General features: G+C 35.8%; 2 protein-coding genes and 1 pseudogene across 2 annotated transcripts in view; 2 read left to right on the top strand and 1 right to left on the bottom strand.

Annotated features, from left to right (window-relative positions):
- Positions 1-2567, top strand: part of LOC113780167 (CSC1-like protein At1g32090) — a 16510-nt gene extending 13943 nt beyond the window's left edge. The window contains exon 5 of the mRNA XM_027325983.1: positions 2007-2567. Coding sequence (XP_027181784.1) covers positions 2007-2567 — 561 coding nt within the window. The remainder of the gene's footprint in view (positions 1-2006) is intronic.
- Positions 2568-3342: 775 nt separating this feature from the next.
- Positions 3343-7797, bottom strand: LOC113781199. Its single transcript, XM_027327077.1, has 4 exons — positions 7507-7797; positions 6844-6956; positions 6659-6743; positions 3343-3692 (listed from the first exon to the last, which is right to left on the bottom strand). Exons 1-4 carry the CDS (start codon positions 7729-7731, stop codon positions 3603-3605), a joined length of 513 nt encoding a protein of 170 aa, XP_027182878.1. The 5' UTR covers positions 7732-7797; the 3' UTR covers positions 3343-3602.
- Positions 7798-10111: 2314 nt separating this feature from the next.
- On the top strand, positions 10112-18925 carry LOC113781025 (annotated as a pseudogene).
- Positions 18926-19531: the final 606 nt, after the last annotated feature.

Genomic DNA, 19531 nt, shown 5'->3' with positions numbered 1-19531 from the left:
AGTATCAGAGTTAGGTATTGGGTTTATTTATTATCCCATTTATAGTTTCACCCATGAATTGATTCTTTCTCTATTAGTTTAAACAAATTTTCCAAGTCATATAAAATATGATATAACATGATATTTCAAGAACTTCCAACCATATAAAACATTAGTAAACCTACAAAAACCGATTGAAAATTCCTATAATTGAAGAAATGAGTCATCTTTTAGTTTGTTTTTGTCAAACATCTACGGCATTAGACATCTACTGCATAATTGATAAGAATTTGTAGAATTACAAAAACCAATATATACTCGACCTCAACAATTTTTGTAGTAGTGCATAGGAAGCAAAAACTTATGAGTCCTCCCACGCGATTGGTCCAGTGATAGCAGCGGTCCTTTGGACACAAAAGGTCCCGAAATCAAAACTGCTCGCTGGAGCACCATGTGACTCGCTAGGGAGCAGCATTTCCCTCTTGGTTTGGCGTGCTGAATTGAGTCCAAAGGATTCGGGTCGGTACATGTTCTGGGCTACCCAAAAAAAATATTCATGAGCCATAAATGATTCGATAATACAATCGATGTTTATGTCCAAATTCATTAACCTATGTTTGGTTACTATAACTTGCAAACAAACCTTTCAAATATTATTATTCAGTTTACATTATAAACACAAATTTCAATTATCTTTTTATTTCATATACATTACATTGTAAAAAATGTTATAGTATTCTTTCAAATAAATTTTTTCCAAACAATCTCCTATCCAAACTTGTGATGTGAACATTTTGGTCAAAGAGATCAAAATATTACTTATAATAGATTGAAAATGGATGTCTTTGACAAAGAAGTAGAAACCAATGCTCGAGAAAGTTGCTAAACATCCACAAGGACCAGAACCAGTCAAAGGTGCTACAACTATTATTTGACTTGGTTCAGCTGCCAACTTTGCTAATTACAAACAATTCACATCTGGAGCAGTACATGTACTTCCCAACGGTTTTCTAGCAGGAAAATGCGACCGAAAATCTAGTCCTTCGGGCTTGTAATAGTTCTTAGAAATTTTTGGGCAAAAAGATGACTCAATAAGAGGGAAAAGTTGTGCTAGGCTGTCTCTATCAACGAATGAATAGCAATCCTCCAGGAAATTATGCAATGTTGACCATTTCTATGTCATGAAAGATATCGAACGACTTCAGTTTTTCGGCTGATTCTTTGCCCCTTGAATTTCGAATTCTTGAAGTTCTTATGTCCACTAATTTCATGAGCTAAACATATCACCATGGATAAATAAATACCATTGTTTCAATTTTCACCTTAAGTAAATCCCTTTTTTTTTTGGGGTTTTGAATATATCCCTTTCTTCTCTTTGGAATTCATAATCTCTCCCCAGCAGGGGTCTCTCCAACTCCCTGTTATTGATTTTGAAGATCAATCAAGGAAGTCTTCTAAGATTCCTTTTGTCCTTGAAGTCTAAGAAGCTAACAAGAGGGTCTTGCTGAACCCAAAGGAAGTAGGAGGCTCAAAGGAAATACAGTTGAAAATGGCATTCGAGAAAGCTTCAAACCCAATTTCTAAGTCCTCCATTCCCTCCAAGAAGAGGTACGTAGATTCTATGCTGCATGCATTTCATTACATTTGGAAAAGGAGATTTCTAAAATTTCGAAATTCATAGTTGGAGTTGAGAACTGCCCCGGAAACGTATTTCAATAATATATTGGGATGATCATATGCTAGGACAGTAATCAATTTGTAACAAAAACATACAAAGACAAAGAACCCTACAAATTATTATTATTATTATTATTATTTGCATGTCACCGTGAATTGGTAGAGGAATTAGTTTATATTTTTTTTTCTCAAAAGGTGCATCAACGGCATTTTTTTTAATACACACAACTCATTATTTACACACACTCATATTTATTGTCCCCGATATATAGTTACTTTTCCGATTTAATTTTACTTTTCTAAAAAGTTAGAATATGATAATTTCTTAAAGCCAATTTGACACTCGTTAGACAAACCCATTCAACGTTAACACAGTCCTATGGAACTCATTCCTCAAGAATATATCATTTGTCAGGTGTAATGGAGCATCATCATTCAACATTTGCGCCATGGCTACTGTCCTCTTGGAATTGGCTTTCCTTCAGCTCATTGCATCTCTCCTGATCCTGCCAAGCCCATCTGAGGCATTTTATCGGGAGCCAAAGAGAGTTAAACTAACCAACAATCACACGAACATTTTGACAGTTAGGTGCTTTTCATTCTACGAAAGTGAAACCACCGAACGAAGGCATTTAAAGCCTAAAGAATGGTTCAACTTCACAGTCCAACCTAATAAACTCTTCCCTTCCATGTCCATGTACAACTGCTCCACCAATATGGGGGTGTTTGTAGCTTACAGTTATGACTACGAGTGCGCCACAGAAGATTACCCGACTTGTGACTGGAGGTTTGATGAAAATCGAACGTACCATTTCATTCATAAGACAAATACATGGGTAGCCTATGATTACAATCCTAATTATGAGTCTCTTGGAAGAGGGGGTGTTGTAAGAGGTTTCTTTACTAATTGAGAATGTTTAGTTGAAAAGGGGCAAAAAAAAAAAAAAATAGCAACATACACTAGCTAATAACAAGAAAATTTGCAGCCCTTTTCGAGGAGTATTTCGTAAATTACTTTTAAGTAATTTATGGAATTCAGTTATGAGATATTTTAACTAGATGATTAGTCTAGGTCTAGGAATAATGTCACTCAATTTGTTGGAGGTACAAGGATGTGGTTTTTAGTCCTTTTAGTCAGTGTTGCTCAATGAATAGAGAGCTTCAAGTCCACAGGTAGTGAGTGGAGCAAGGGTTTACCCGCTTGAGCTCATGTTGTAATCTCCTTCAATGGACAAAAGAATGCTTCTACATAATATAAGCATGTCAACATTTGCCTAATGATCGAATGCAATTTTACTTTTCTAGCCGCAGCATATCTTGTACTGAAACCGTATGCTACATGCTACAGCAAGAATACTGCATGCGCCTTATTGTTCTATTGAGAATTGAGAGTATTGATCTGCATAGAATACGGGGTGGACACTTAGACTTTCTGGTAGTTTAGTAGCAACTACCATCTGTTAATTTTTTTTTTAATTCCCTTTTCTTTGTTTGTGTTCTAATTTCTCCATGAATTTTGCTGCTCAAGTGTCTATCAACCTTTGACAGACCTACTCATGCCAAGTCCCTACTGTACAGTGAAGAACTGGTATACCTTCAATCATATCAGCAATCTTGCTGTTTTAGTGATTGCAATAAGACTGCATAATCAATACCAAACATTAATAGTGTTGCTCAATTCTGAGGTTTAATCCAGAAAGCTACTAGTCTATTATTCGATATTTCATTGCCAAAGGGATTTTTCAATCCAGATCGGTTGTGTAATAGCCTGTTATCGTTCAAGTTAATGTGCAGTAATTAAAAGAATGGGCTGCAGAAAATCCCTAGAAAAATGTTTTTCACCAGAGTTCTATTCTAAAAAATGAGTTACAGAACAAATAAAAACTAGCTTTGACAAATGCCTTTTTTCAAGCAAAAACAGTAGCAGCCGTGAGGTCAATAGTAGTTCATCCAGAAAAGTTGAGCTTCTTCATCACTTTTGCATAAGCCAATGGGACAGTACCAGGACGTCTAAGCCTGCGCCTTGCTTTCTTAGACTGCATAAATAATGATCATATTAACCTCACACAGTATCAATCCTAGATAACTGTTCCTAACAGCCAAAGTCTTGCAAATATGGTCAAGAGAGGGAAAAAATTATTCGACACAAAAAAAAAACGTCTAGAGAAAAGCTCCCAAAGAATCTTCAGCACACGACACAATACTCCACATTTGTAGTTTAGAAGTGGAGAAAGAGGCAAAAATTAACACAGTGATATCCCTTTTGTGCGGTAAGAGTAATACAGACAGCATTTCCACATAAAGCAGTACTTCAAAAAATCATAATAATAACCAAAATGAAACAGCCATGAATGGAGGGGTAGACAGACAATATCATACACCTCAGCTAAAAACTATGGTTATCTTTCTCTACACATTCAACAACGAAACATTCAAACAGATGATGATACCATATCAGAAAAAGTGAAAATCTGAGAGGGAACTGCGTTCTGCAGCTCTACAAGTGAATACAGCAGCAAAATTTCAATCATTGAAAGCTTCAATCACATCTAGGAAGACAACACAATTCAATAAGGTCCCTAGCCTGTGTAAAATCAATTGCACACCTCCACCTTTATTCCTTATGGTGTTTGATTTCCTATTTATAGAGCTGCATAATTCTGTTACAGGGTTGCAATCCCTTCAGCACATAATTAAAGAAAACATCCACATGAAAGGTCATATTAATCCCATGCCACATATGGGTTTGATCCATATAGATGTATCCAGCATACTAATTCACACAAGGGTGCCTATCAATGCAAAACGAGGAGGAACAGGAGTAACTTACGGAAATTGGCAGTCAACAAATAAAGGATATGGTAAACCTATGTACAAGGGAAATAGTTGATGTGTCACAAACTCTACACCCCCATATGCACCTAAAGTTCAGATATAAATGCTTGGCGTCTCATTCAAGATTACTCAGTTGAATTAGCTTTAAGCCCTTTTTCCCCCTTGTGAAATAGCTAATTATTTCTTCGAAAAGCCCTGTTTGCTAGGGAATTGTGAACTAAAAAAGTGAAAAAGAGAGAGAGGGGGCGAGAGCGAGAATCTTTCTTTCTGTTCGGAATTCACTAAGGGAAGAAAAGATGAGAAAGATGCTTCCAAATTAGGGAGAAACATAGAGAAAACCAGAGAGGCATTAATATCTTTTCATACTGTCAGTTTAACCCCCAGAACGTTATGAAAAGATATTTAATTAATTCTTGAATTCAAAATCATCATTTAATCCTGCCAAAAAACCCAAACCGATAGGGACAAACTTATCCACTTTTATCTTTTTGAACTACCTCTCCTAACTTGACATTTTTCTATTTCATCCTGCCTTTATTCCCTCTAGACTAAAAGATAATTTCATCTTGAACTTGTTTTCCTCATAGAACACAATAATATTATTACTTGTTGGACATAGTACTAATTATCTGTTTGCATATCAATTTTTTTTTGAAAAATCAGAGTGACCAGCTATGCAGATGAGAAAGATATTATTAAGACCTAAAATAACACCAGAACAGACATTAGAAGACGAGACGCTAACAAGATAACATCACCTACCTACACCTCTAACAAGGAAAAGAGAGCCAAGGTATGACCCTCAACATACATGATATCAAACTGCAATTTTTCAGTGATATCAAACTTCGATCTTGTCTGTCTGCTCCTAAATTTTTCAAAGAAATATCTCCAGCATATCCAATGAAATAAGACTCTTAGATAAACGTGCCTTGCAAATGTAAAAGCCTCACAGACATCATGCTAACCACCTTAAGTTTCATCCATGCATATAGTTTGCCATGTAATTTGGTTCAGAGTATAATGGACAGCCAATCACTCTGAAACATATCCTTTCCCCGCCATACAGTCTGGTAACCATTACTAGCAAGGGGAGCTTGAAGATGAGACTATTCCCAAGTCCCTTGTCAGTGAATGGAGAAAAGAATTCTTTCCACATTTTCTTCCTCCCTCACAAGTTATCTCATAAATTTGACAGATAGTTTCACAGTAAGCTAGTATTTTGTTGCAACTCAGGCTTAATCCAGAAAGGTAGTCCTTCCATTCTCCACTCTGTCAGGAGTGACATGTTCCCTAAATGTCATACACAATTATTCAAAGGCTTGATCATTTCTTTTATATTTTAAGGTTGTGTTTAGATTTAGGAACAATTCTCTTTTTTAACTATAAGGGCTTCCAGTTGTAGTTTATTTGTCAATCAAATAGATAGTTCATGTCAAAGGACTGGAGCAAAGGAGGATGGGAAATTGGAGGACTTGCTAATATTGTAGCCTGCCAATCAAATTCAATAAATGAGAAGCAGAAAGAAGAAAGTGGAGATCATAGAAGCATTTCAAATGGTTATGCCAACAATACAAACAAATTAGTTAGCATACTTATAAGACATGGTACCCCATAGTACGTATCCTTCTTTTATGGTAAGAGCAAAAAGAAACTGATGGAAAAGCTGAGTGACATGAAAATTTCAGAAGGCTATGCCATTCCATGCAAATCCAACTTCCTCCTATGGAAAAACAGAAAATGCATTTGAGCACGGCCTATAAAAGGCAATCTATTGAGCTCTTTTTCTATTTTACAAACCGTACACTCCAAGAAGAGCACATTCAATAAAGTTCCATAGTGAACTTTTGGAAATCTTCTCTACTCACTGCAATTTTCAATTACAGATTTTTTCCCCCTACTATCTTGACCATATACTCATGACCTTTTCCTTAAAACTACTACAGAAACAGATAAGCAACAACATGGAACCAATGTAACTCCTATAACATCTAAATGAAGGAGCGGTAACAGAAAACAAGTTTAAACGCGAGGTGCATTTTTTCACAACAGTGAAAATAACAGTAGCACTATAACAAGCAACTATGCTAAAAGCACCAGATTAAAATTCATACCAATGCAAATAATGTTATTATCATTTTATCCAGCAGTAGGACAATAAACAGACCTTTAAATGTGCATTGTGCCGCTTCCCTTCCTTCCAACGCCTAATTTGCCCATCATTCATAACTCTAAATCTTCCCTTAAATGACCTGAGAGATTAAATTTAGCAAAATCATTAGATGCTTGCAAATAGTAAATACAGACCACTAGAAATGAATTTCTTTGCATGTGATCAAGGGATTTACATACGAATAACATTTCATTTTGATTTTCTTGACTTTGGAAGTGATTGGAGTCAATGGTTGCCTACTCTTTAACCTTCTTTTCCTCTGTTTTGCAGTAATATGCCTCACTTGAAAAAACTGCAGATGACAACAATCAAAACAAATGACATTAGAACTTACTGATAATAAAGAACAGGCCAATAAAAAAAAAATACACAGAACAACCTCCCAATACCAATAAAGTTAACTTCTAAGTCAGTTAACCCATCCTAGATTCTCTAATCAATCCTTTAAACCAAGATATTAATCAATTTCAACAAATAATCTTACCAGCTATATTTTCTTGTTAAACCCTAAGACCACACAGCAGCCAATAAAATTTCAACAGTTGAATAAATTCAATATTAAATTGCAATAAACCGAAAAAAAGTAACATAAATTTCCAACAACCATATCTCCCTCTATTTTGAGTTCAAAACGTAATCCATATTTAAAAGCAACAAAAAAAAGGCCGTAAAAACCCCCAAAAAACAAAGCAATCATTTTTCAGTTCAAATTTGCTACAAAACTCGCTGGCCATCACAAAATTGAAAAAGCTAAATTTGTAATTAAAAAAATGGGCTTACTAGCCAAAAAAGAAATGAAACGTGAGAACAAAATCAGAAAAAGGGTTCTGAAATTTACTTACAGAAAGAGGGAGATGAGAGGGATTGGAGTTTGAGGGGTGAGGAACTTGAGGGACATTTTGAAGGGGCTTAAATTTGGGGAAATTTGCAAATTGGGCAGTGGACTTGTTGAGTAAATTAGGAGAAATGTGGAGGGTCCGTATGGAAATTGGGGTGGGATTTTGCGGCTTTGCTGAGGAATGCAGTGCCGAAGCCAGTGTCCGGAGCTTTGAGCACCATCTTTGCATCGTCGTCTCTTAGGCCTCACTGTGTGTGCCCGTGAGTGTCTTCTACTGTGTGTTTTTCTTGGGGCTTTCTGCTGGGGTTTTGTAGTTTAATTGGGGGTTTCTTCAATGGACCCACCTAAAACTAGTGGAGGTAGAATGGAAATGAAAGTTTGAAATTGGGGTATTAATAAAACTTCTGAAAATTACAGAATTTACCCTTTCAACAACCATTAAAAAAAAAAAACTTTAAGTTGGCAATCATCTAAGTAGAGGAATCAAATAGCCAATTGTAATATGCTTAATTCATGCTTTGCACCATAGTTTGTACCAACTTGAAGGATAGTAGTAATGGTTTTGATTATAAAAATAGACTTCCGATTTTATGTGATTAATTTGGTTTATAAACTGACTAAATAAGGAAAGTTCAATTTAGCCATAGAATGTGTGGGAATAGTTTTTAATTTAAGTGATTAATGGTTTTTTTTTTTTTTGTAACGGTAATATTTTTATAACTTAATCTATCCTAATCTAGGAGGAGGAAGAGTCTATGAGAGTGAATCACCAGAGGCCGGCGATGGAAATTGAATCACCATCGGAGAAAGCCACTGAATACAGCCACATATAGTGGCAAATTGATAGAAGGTCAAGGTACCACACCACCAAGACTTAATTGCTTGATGGTGATCACCAACCCAAATGACTGATGGCGATTAATGATTTTGTTACTAGTCCACTGTTAGGTTTTATTTAATTGAGAATCAAAAGTTTGAGTTAATTTTTATATTTCATAAAGATGTCTAAATATTAAATAGAATTTATATTTTTGCAAAGATAAAATATCCAACTAACTTTTTTTTTAATGCATTGTGATAATATGATTCTTACATCCGAAAAAACTATCAGTTATTTAGCATTGCAGAGTACCAAAAAAAAACAGCAGTTAAGAATGTCATACTAAGTTGATGATTACTTTGGCATAATAGATTTAAAATTTTGGTTCCAAAAGAGTTGTATATATACCAATTTAGTAAGAAATACTAGTAATAAATAACCTTGCATGCTAACTAAATTGTGGCTCAATTTCATCCATATATAACTCAAGCAAATTCTTACACACTTTAGCATAACTTAAGTTAAATGAGGTACTAAAAAATATAATTGACATTTGTCATCCAAAAACATCTTACTTTAAAGGGAGCGAAAAATTCTGATTAATAGAGAGAATTGATCAATGGATTTAAAGACACGTATGAGGACAAATTACACAATGCTTTATCTACTTGTTTCCAAGGTAAACGAAGAAAGCCTTTCCATAGCTCTTTTTCAAGGACTTGTTATTTGTAAACTCTTACTCCCTCCATCCCACTTTGATAATTCTTGTTCTTTTTTCACACAGTTTAAAAAAAAATAGTTAATTTTGTTGGAATAATCAATTTAGGTAGTTATTTTTCTAAAATACCCTCACATTATTAGAGTACAATTTTATGGGAACTTGAATTGATAGTAAAAAAAGAATCAAACTCTCATTAAATGTGGTAGGTTTATAGTAATAACAACTTACATTGAATAAGGGTATTTTAGGAAAATTAAAATACAACTAAATTGTTCAATTGGAAAATGGACTATAATTTGGGACAGACGAAAAAGAAAAACAGGACTATCAAAGTGGGACGGAGGGAGTAAAACATTATTTAGTTAATTTTTATCTTATAAACAAGTTTATTTTAAATAATGATACAATATTATTTTTTTGAGTACGATTCAAAAAAAAGAATGAATAAAATATTTATTTCTAATTCGATATAATAAACACTGGTTTTTATACTCAATTTACACTGAATAACCGTTTAAAAGTATACATTTATATTTATTTCCTCCTCATGACTTCATTCTTTCAAAATATTAACACTATAATAATAAACTTGCAATTTTGACAAAAAATAATAATAAACTTGCAAAGATATTTTTATTTTAGGCCATTTCAAGTATCAAATTTAAAAAGTTATTTTACAAACAATTTTTCCCCTAAATGCCAAGATTAATTGTCAAGTCAAATGAAGAGCTTTTTTTTTTATGGTGTCTTAGGGTTTTTTTGGGGGGGTGGGGGTTTAGTTGGGATTTAATCATCTTTAAGAAATGATTTGGCAACATTAGCAGCAAAAACTTGGGTAATTATTAATCTCAGCCATCAAATCCAATTCATAACCAACTGAAACCAAACACGTGGACATATTACCAATACAACTCTTTTGTATTAACTGCCTAATTCAGTTCCCGGGCTCACTTTCCTATCATTTCTTCAGTCATTGAGAATTTAAGACACTAATAATTAATAAACACATGAGCCCCATTCCCCCAGCAAGTGGAAATTCCAACGTACGGAATATACATAGAAGTTGAAAGAAAGCGCAAAAAGGACAAAGGAAAGTACACTGCTCTAGTGGTGGCCGGTGGGACTAGACTGGTGCTGCTGGTGTTGCTTTGCAGAGGCTTTCTTTTTGAAAGAAAGAAAATCCCTACCTTCTCTTCCCCTACCATTTGGGGTCATATCTTTCAAGTAAGCTGCTTCTTTTAACTTTATAAATATGCATTTTCAGCATTTTTGCTTCAATTTCGCATCGACCGAGATCCAGAAAATGGCTTATTTTTCTGTTCTCCAAGTGTGATTTGTAGATGGTTGTAGGTAACGAAAATTTTTGGTTTGTTGGTTCTTGTTTTTGTGCTGAGATATTCAGTTTTGGGGGGCTTTTAAGGGGTTTGTTCAGAAAGTTGTAATCTTTGCTGTAGCCTGTATGATTTGCATTATTAATGTGTTGGTGTTAGAAGGTCGAAGATGAGCAAAAAGGAGGTTTTTTCTTTTTGTAACGATAACTGATGGTTAGGAGAAGATGATGGTATTGCAGTGATAGTAGATTCTGCATTTTCTTTTTTAGTTATAATTACCAATGGATATATGTCTATGTAGTTGTTAAAAATGTGACAATTTGATTAAGCTGGGAGTAATGGTGGTTCGAAATATCTATTCTTTCTGTGGTGAAATGAGTTTGATGTTGTACTTCTTGGTGCGAATGTTATTGGGTAATCAAGCAATTCTATTGTTGAGATGAATGAGGTTGAGCTTGATTGAAAAAAGGTGGAGGCTTGAAGAGCTATTTGTGTTATTTCAATCTGCAATTTTTCCTTTAATATCAGATATTTGCGCTGGAGTGGTTAGGGGTACTGGGTAGCATTACCATGCCATCCTTGAGTCGAGAACTGGTTTTCTTAATACTACAGTCCTTGGATGAGGAGAAGTTCAAGGAGACAGTCCACAAGTAAGTTTTGTTCATTTATTGTAAGACGAAGTCATTCATTTCTTGATTCCTGTTTCTACTGTTGTTGAAAATGAACGAGCTGATGAAATAGAATAAGGCATTTTATTTTTTCTTTTTTGTTGTCAGTACGCTTGGGAGGGAGGTTTGTGAGACTGAATTACAACTGAATGTTATTCTTCTATATGATTTGGGGAACGGTGAAAGTGTGAAAAAGACTATGTACAAACTGTCAATCTTCCTAGAAAGAAAAGAAAAATAAAAATTTGCCATTTTCTGAAGTTGGATTTAATTAACATGAAGAGTTTGTACAATACATGTTAATTGAAGGAATTTATTAAATGACTCTATTAGTTTAAAGATGAAGACTCTTGGCATGCTTGCTTCTGAGTTTATGGTGGAGTAGCATGTAATATTATTCAGGTTGGAACAAGAGTCTGGATTCTTCTTCAATATGAAATATTTTGAAGATCAAGTTCAAGCAGGAGAATGGAAAGAAGTTGAATGATACCTGAGTGGGTTCACAAAGGTTGAGGATAACCACTATTCAATGAAGATTTTCTTTGAATTACGAAAGCAAAAGTATCTTGAAGCTCTTGATAAGTAAGATTTTATGTCAGAGAGCAGGGATTTGCTGAGTTATGATAAAATCTGAGAAGTTATGATTATTCCTTACCTTACTATGCAGGAATGACAGAGCAAAAGCTGTTGATATTCTTGTCAAGGATCTTAAGGGGTTTGCCTCTTTCAATGAAGATCTCTTCAAGGAGACTACCCAGTTATTAACTCTTGAGAATTTTAGGTAATCAGATTCAGCATTTGAGCCATACAATACTTTCAGTTTCTTTGTGCCTTTTGAATTATCTTGTGGCATTGTTCTAGGCAGAATGAGCAGCTTTCCAAATATGGGGACACTAAGTCTGCACGAAACGTTATGCTGGTTGAACTGAAAAAGCTCATAGAAGCAAATCCATTGTTCTGTGATAAGCTCACATTTCCAGCATTCAAAGCTTCAAGATTGCGCACACTGATTAATCAGAGGTTACGCTGCTATCTATGTATCACTATCTGATTATAATTAGATGTGAATATGTAGGATACATCTTCATGTGTCCCTGTCTTGTATATTAAGTGGCATTGCTGTAAATGTTGATTTTGAATGTTAAATTACTGATTTAAGGTTTTAGGGAAGTAGACAGTATTTGTTTTTCTCATGGTTCCTGCTTTCCCTAGTAGGATATTTTCACTGAACTTTGTTTCTTTCTGCAGTCTTAATTGGCAGCATCAACTTTGTAAGAACCCCCGGCCAAATCCTGATATTAAAACCCTTTTCACTGATCATACTTGTTTGTCTAGTAATGGAGCTTGTGCTCCCCCACCTTCTAATAGTCTCTTTGCTGGACCTGTACCTAAACCTGGGACTTTTCTGCCTCGTGGAGCCCGTGGCGTAAGTTAATGATCTTCTTTATATCCAAAATTGGCTTATGCCTTTTGTTTACCTTGTCACTATTCCAAACTGTCTTCCTGCAGCGATTCCAACAAGTTGTTTCACCTTCTCCAAGTGCCATTGCGGGGTGGATGTCTAGTGCTAACCATTCTGTACCGCATGCTGCTGTTGTAGCAGGTCCTCCAGCTATTGTTCAGGCACCTGGTGCAGGTCAGTTTTCAAATTATAACTGCTGGTACTGGATGATGTTTTGGGTTAATAGACTATGATTACCTCATGCAATGCTTTTAGCCACCGTTCTTAAACATCCGAGGACTCCACCTCGTGCTTCAGCAATGGACTATCAAACTGCTGATTCAGAGCATTTAATGAAACGGCTTGGTGTTGGCCAATCTGACGAGGTTTGTATAAATGAAGAAGTTTTGGCATGTTTTGCATGATTATGATCTGTTTATTTGATTCCTTGATGGGTGCAGTTTTTCTAGTGACCATACATGCTGATACAAATATTTTTCTAGGTTTCCTTTTCTGGTTCTACTCATTCTCCTAATATTTACTCGCCAGATGACCTTCCTAAAACTGTTGCACGTAACCTGAGCCAAGGATCTAATGTTATGAGTTTGGACTTCCATCCTCAGCAATAGACTGTTCTTCTAGGTTGATTCTTCAGAGACCTTCTTTTACTTGCATTGAGCTTAATCATGTGAAGTTACCTGCTGCATTTCTGAATTAACCAAATTTCATATATTAATTAAGATTGTTTATGATAGCCTCTCATCATTCTGAGCTTTAAGTATTTTGCCGGCTACTCTACCTGGTAACCAAATTTCATATATTAATTAAGATTGTTTATGATAGCCTCTCATCATTCTGAGCTTTAAGTATTTTGCTGGCTACTCTACCTGGTAGTTGGAACAAATGTTGGTGACATTAGCATATGGGAAGTTGGTTCCCGAGAGAGGTTGGCTAATAAAAATTTCAAAGTTTGGGATATCTCGGCCTGTTCAATGCAGTTACAGGTCTGTATTTATGATACTTTAACCTGTCGCTCCTTGACTAAGGTGCTTAAATCTTAAACTAGTTGTTGTCTATTAATTTTCCAAATTTGTCTCGTAACATTACAAAAACCTTAAATGACTCTAGACAACTCTGGTGAAAGATGCTACCGTATCTGTGAACCGATGCATTTGGGGCCCAGATGGATCTATACTTGGTATTTCTCAATTTTTCTATTTGACCTTGTCAAAATTCATTAGGTTTATTTAAAACACATATCAAATTCTGTTGTCATTTGGTTTACTAGGTGTTGCTTTTTCCAAGCACATTGTTCAGATATATACCTACAATCCAGCAGGCGAATTGAGACAGCACTTGGAGGTATGTTGGTTTTAAACTGTTTGCTGTGTCTGTTTGTGAGTGGTAACTGTACAAATGTCTGATTGCTGATTAGTGCTTGGGTTTTCTAGATTGATGCTCATATCGGCGGTGTAAATGACGTTGCTTTTGCTCATCCTAACAAGCAACTGTGTGTAGTGACTTGTGGAGATGACATGATGATCAAGGTACTAATCTTCCATGAACATCTTAGTGTGGTTTTATTTTATCTATTTTCATGGATCTATCTATGACAGGTTTGGGATGCAGTTGCTGGTCGCAGGCTGTATATATTTGAAGGCCATGAAGCTCGTGTATATTCTGTCTGCCCTCATTATAAAGAGAATATCCAGGTAAGACCTTAAGGGTGCTATGCTGCCTGTTTTATTTTTTTACAAGGCGGTGTTTCTGACATCTGAATTAATTTCTGGGTCATCTTGAAGTGTGGCCGTGAAAAAGAATTATATCTTGATTATTTGAGTCCTTCGACGTGACATCATCATAATAAATCAGTGTTTGTTTGCAGTTTATTTTCTCTACAGCTATTGACGGAAAGATAAAAGCATGGTTTATAATTGCTTGGGGTCTAGGGTTGATTATGATGCTCCCGGACTTTGGTGCACAACAATGGCATATAGTGCTGATGGAACCAGGCAATTGCAGAAGCTCTATGCTGTTTAATCGATTCCAATTTGATGCTCATAATATACTTATACTTGGTGTATATTTCTTACCAATAGATGTGACTTCATCTTACGCTATTTTTTCTTTTTGGGGTTGAAAGTATAACACGTTTTCTGCTTCTTTCAATTACAGTTGCTTTTATGATAGTTTTAGTTATTGCTACTGTCTCTGTAGACTATGCTGTCACCATATGTGCTTTTGGCATAGGATGCACTGTCGTCAAGTCTGATAAAAATTTGAACATTATCAGGTCCTTACCATTATTAACAAAACAAGTTCTTAAATATTCTTCTAAAACTTCTGGAAAAGCTGTGTATTTTGAGATGCCTAATTTGTTGAACTTTCTAATAATAAGGAAATAGGTTCTTTCCAATTCTTGTAAATTCATATGGTGGTATAATTCTTTGGCAATGGCATCAAAGACAATTAAGATGCAAGTTATTTCTGCTTAAACATTCGTGTAACCCTCGAGATGTTCTTCTGAAGCCAAAATCTAGCATGGTGAAAATTAGCACTCTGTGTTCTTTTCTTTTGCATACTTTTCCCTTGGAAAGCATTGGCGGTTTCTGTTCTCTATGACTTTTTTATTTTCCTTTTTTGATTTGTCCAAAGTTGCTTCATCAATCTGTTATTGCTTCAGATTATTCTCTTGTGGGACGAGCAAAGAAGGTGAATCCCACCTTGTTGAATGGAATGAGAGTGAAGGAGCTGTCAAGAGGACATACTCTGGTTTTAGGAAACGGTCTTTGAGTGTGGTGCAATTTGATACAACAAGGAATCGTTTCTTAGCTGCTGGTGATGAGTTTCAGATTAAGTTTTGGGACATGGATAATAACAACATGATTGCTTTCACCAATGCTGATGGGAGATTGCCTGTTAGTATCTCTTTTGAAAACAACCATATTTTGTTGATAAGCCTTTTACTGCAACTTGGCAAATTTAAAATCAATGATAAGTCATTGCAGGCAAGTCCTAGACTGAGATTCAACAAAGAAGGATCATTGCTTGCTGTTACAACAAGCGAAAATGGAATCAAAATATTGGTGAATACAGATGGACAACACTTGTTGAGGATGCTGGAGAGCAGAACATTCGAGGCATCCAGGGCTTTCTCTGAACAAGTCAATGTTAAAATACCTCCACTTCTCTTTTTATTCGTTTTCTTTTTTTTGCAGAAGGGCATCACATGATTTATGTCTTTGCATTGTTTCCTGCAGCCTGCAATTGCTGGTTCTTTGGGCCCTATTGGTCATGTTGCTGCCCCTGTTGCTCCAATCCTTGAATGAACCGACAGAATTCAACAGTCATTATCCATTGGAAATCTTGTATTCTGTTTTTTCCATTTTATTGTCTTTAAAAACATTTGTCTTTTAATTGATGATTTCTGTCTGTACATCCATCTTCAATGTTGTTGCTGTGCTCTGTTTGGCTCACTCATTGATCTGACTCATTTACAGCCTGCCATGGAGGGAAGCACAATAGCTGATGTCAAACCAATGATTTCAGATAATGCTGATAGAATTAAATGCTGGAAGTTTTCTGATATAGCTGAGGCAAATCAACTCAAGACGCGAAGGTTGCCTGACCCTCTGGCTGCTAGCAAGGTATATGCATGGTACATGGGTGGGATCCTCACTTTTATTGAAATAATTTTCGTTTTCTTGGGAAAGCATTCATTGTAGGACAGAATTTGATTGCATAAGTCAACTTAACCCAGCCATTGAACAGCATAGCATATCCCACTTCCTGTTTTATGTAACATGTCCCGGCAACAATTTAGCGCCTCCCAACCGGTTACCCTATAGCCAGTTGCCCATTTCGCTAGCTGCATTCAAGCCACCAGAATGACCAAACCTCTCAATCACAGATTATCTCCTTTCTAAAACCTTAAACCTATTCCAAAGGCATAAGGATGAGAAAAGTGGAGAGAGAGAGAGAGAGAGAGAGACGCTGAGTTAAGGTTATTGATGTATATGCATTCAGGTCTCCTGATGAAAATGTATTTATTGTGCCTGGTGTTGGTGTGATGTCATGATGTTCTAAAAAGTTGAATGAGGTATTAAAGTGCTGCAATCAGAAGTTGAGGGGATATCTGTAACTAGTGTGTAAGTCTCAGTGTTAAATGCGATTATCCTATATTTTATAGAATTTCTTGCTGTGTGTAATGCTTTGAAAGTTCTTTATTAACGGATGCCCTTGGTACTTTTATTTAGCAAGAAATATGGGATTACAGATTTTGCGTTTGCTTTACACAAATTCTGGTCTTGCTCTGTTGGCGTTGGGCTCTAATGCTCTTCATAGGCTCTGGGAATGTTAGCGCAGTGAATGGAATCCTTCTGGAACGGTTGGATTTTCAGCATGTTGTTTCCATTTCTGTTCTTTTTTCCTTCAGTTTAACCTTATCTGATATGTCCCATTTTTTGTATTTTTTTTCTTCCGTGTTGTATGTTCTGCGCATATCAGTCTACTGCATCCATCATTCCTCAGATGTGGCAGCCAGCTCTCATGTCTAATGATCTAAGTGAAGCCAAACCAGCAGAAGAGTCACCCGCATGCATTGCTTTATCAAAGAATGACTCTTACGTCATGTCTGCATCTGGTTGCAAGGTCCCTTTGTTCAATATGACGACGTTTAAGGTCTGTTGTTACCCTCTGCACCTAATGCCATTATGTTTATGGGTCAAAGTCCTCTTTTGCTTATCTGCCATTTTTTATGCTCAGATTGTGTTTTGATTGTGTCCATTGTTTGCGTTGTCTGACCCTTGCACGACCTCTGCTGATGGTTTAGGATGACAAATCCAATCCCTTGAATTTTGGTCAGGCCATGACTACTTTCATGCCTCCACCTCCAGCAGCTACCTACTTGGCATTCCATCCTCGGGACAACAATATTATTGCCATAGGAATGGAAGATTCCACCATACAAATATACAATGTAGGAGTTGATGAGGTAGATTTTCTTGTCATCCCTTTGGATCTGTGAATATTATCCTATTCCAAAGTGCTGATCATGTTGCTTATTTAAAGAAATTGTTTGTTTAGCACTTCACTGGCTTTTAGATAAAGATAATGATGCTGCCGCAGGATGTTTTGAAAATGAAAGTTTTTATGCATGATTTTTGTTGCAATCACTTGACTAATTCTTTTTGTCTACCTCAGAGTACATCTTTTGTTGTTGAGACAGCCCCTTTGAAGTCCCTAAACCTTCCACAATAGGTCAATTGTGGATTATATTATACCAGTTTGAGCCTTATAGTAGGATTTCGTGCTTTGTTATCTTGAATGTGGCATCATTTGGAGGCCCAAATCACCTATAATTTCTAAAGGTCCTCAAATTTAAGACTAAATAGGAAATTAGGAAGGAAAACTTAAAAACTTATATTCTGTTTGGTGATAGTCAGATTCTGGAGTAGGAGCAAGAGCCTGACTTACTAAATGATTATGGAAAACTTAGTCTTTTTTTTTTTTTTTTTGTGAAAACTCCAACCAATGTTTATTTGGGTCCTTCCTGCACATTTCCATTGTCGTTTTCCTGTTTTCTTGCATCTGTATTGCGTGATATACCCTAATTTCTTCCTGTGCATTACATGCCTCTGTTTTCATTTAAAGGGAAGATGTTGTGGCATTGGTGCATACGATCTTTCTTTAAATCTACTTTTCCCTAGATTGACTGGTAAAAAGGACTAAGAAGAAGGTTGCTTTCTATTTTGTTAGTGTGTACTTTGCTTTTGGAATTAAGAAGCCTACAGATCTGTTGATTACGATCTTTTTTGTATCTGATGGCTGCTTCACTATCAGCTTGTATGTCTTTCCCCCTGCTTGAGATGGAACTATCAGCTGTTTTTCTTTTTCACCCTTGTTTTGAATTATAGGTTAAAACCAAGCTTAAGGGGCACCATAAACAAATCACTGGGCTTGCTTTCTCCTAGAACTTGAATGTATTGGTATCATCTGGAGCTGATGCACAGGCAGGTGCTTTTTCTTTTTTTCCAAGTCTGGATTGAAATTATCTCCTTAATCATCTGTAAAAATATTAAGGAGCTAACTGCTCATGATTGGTGCACCGTATTGTTTGCAGCTATGTATCTGGAACATTGATGGTTTGCAGAAGAAGAAAATGAAAGCTATGCAAGCACCACCAGGTCATACATCACCCGTAATTGGAGGAACTAAAGTTCAGCCATCTGAAGATACTTGTTTGCTTGCCTTTCGCCCTGATAGTTAAACTGTAAAGTTATGTTCCTTGTCCCTCCTAGTGAGCCAAATGTTGAAAGGCAAAGATACATTTTTTTTAATTAATCAGTTGTTTGCTTTTGAAACCTGCAAGGTTTCTTGAGTTTTGACCAATGATTCATTTGTAAAATTTCAACAGTTAATCCTGCTATGTTGCAAAGTCCAATCTCTCTCTCTCTCCCTAATGCAACTCTGGACTCCTATATTTGGATCTTTCCTTGAAGAAACTTAGGTCACTACCAGAAAGATCAAAAGAGACTGTTGGCATTTTAAGACTTTTCTTAAGACACTGTTGCTATTTTACGCCATGGTCCCAATTGTTTGCATCCATACGAATGCAATAGTTTGATTGCGGTTTATAGTTTCATTAAGAAGAGGAAGGTGCCAGTGCTGAAAATTGCAATGATTTGATGCAAATTAACTAATTGGACTCCGAATATTTTGGTTGCATTGTAAAACGTAGAAGTTTGGGGTGCTAAAACTTCAATTTGTGATTATTGTTATCATCTATTAGATATATTGAAGATATACACTTTAAAAATAAGTCTTTGAAAAATAATATAATAGGGAAAAAAAAGTCTTTAAATTTATGCACATGAATAAACACATCAATGTATACTTTGACAAACATAATTATAAAATGGAAAATTTTAAATTGTGAAATATTTATTGTATTTAAATTAAGAATGTGGATCCTATCCATTGGCCATTAGAGTGGCTCATGGCAATAAAATCCAGACCTTTTTTTTTTTTTGTTTTGTTTTTGGAAGTC

This window comes from Coffea eugenioides, chromosome 8 (genome assembly GCF_003713205.1).
Source record: "Coffea eugenioides isolate CCC68of chromosome 8, Ceug_1.0, whole genome shotgun sequence".
In the NCBI taxonomy this organism is placed as follows: domain Eukaryota; kingdom Viridiplantae; phylum Streptophyta; class Magnoliopsida; order Gentianales; family Rubiaceae; genus Coffea; species Coffea eugenioides.
Note: the sequence above shows the minus strand (reverse complement) of the source record. Positions and strands in the feature narration are given on the sequence as shown.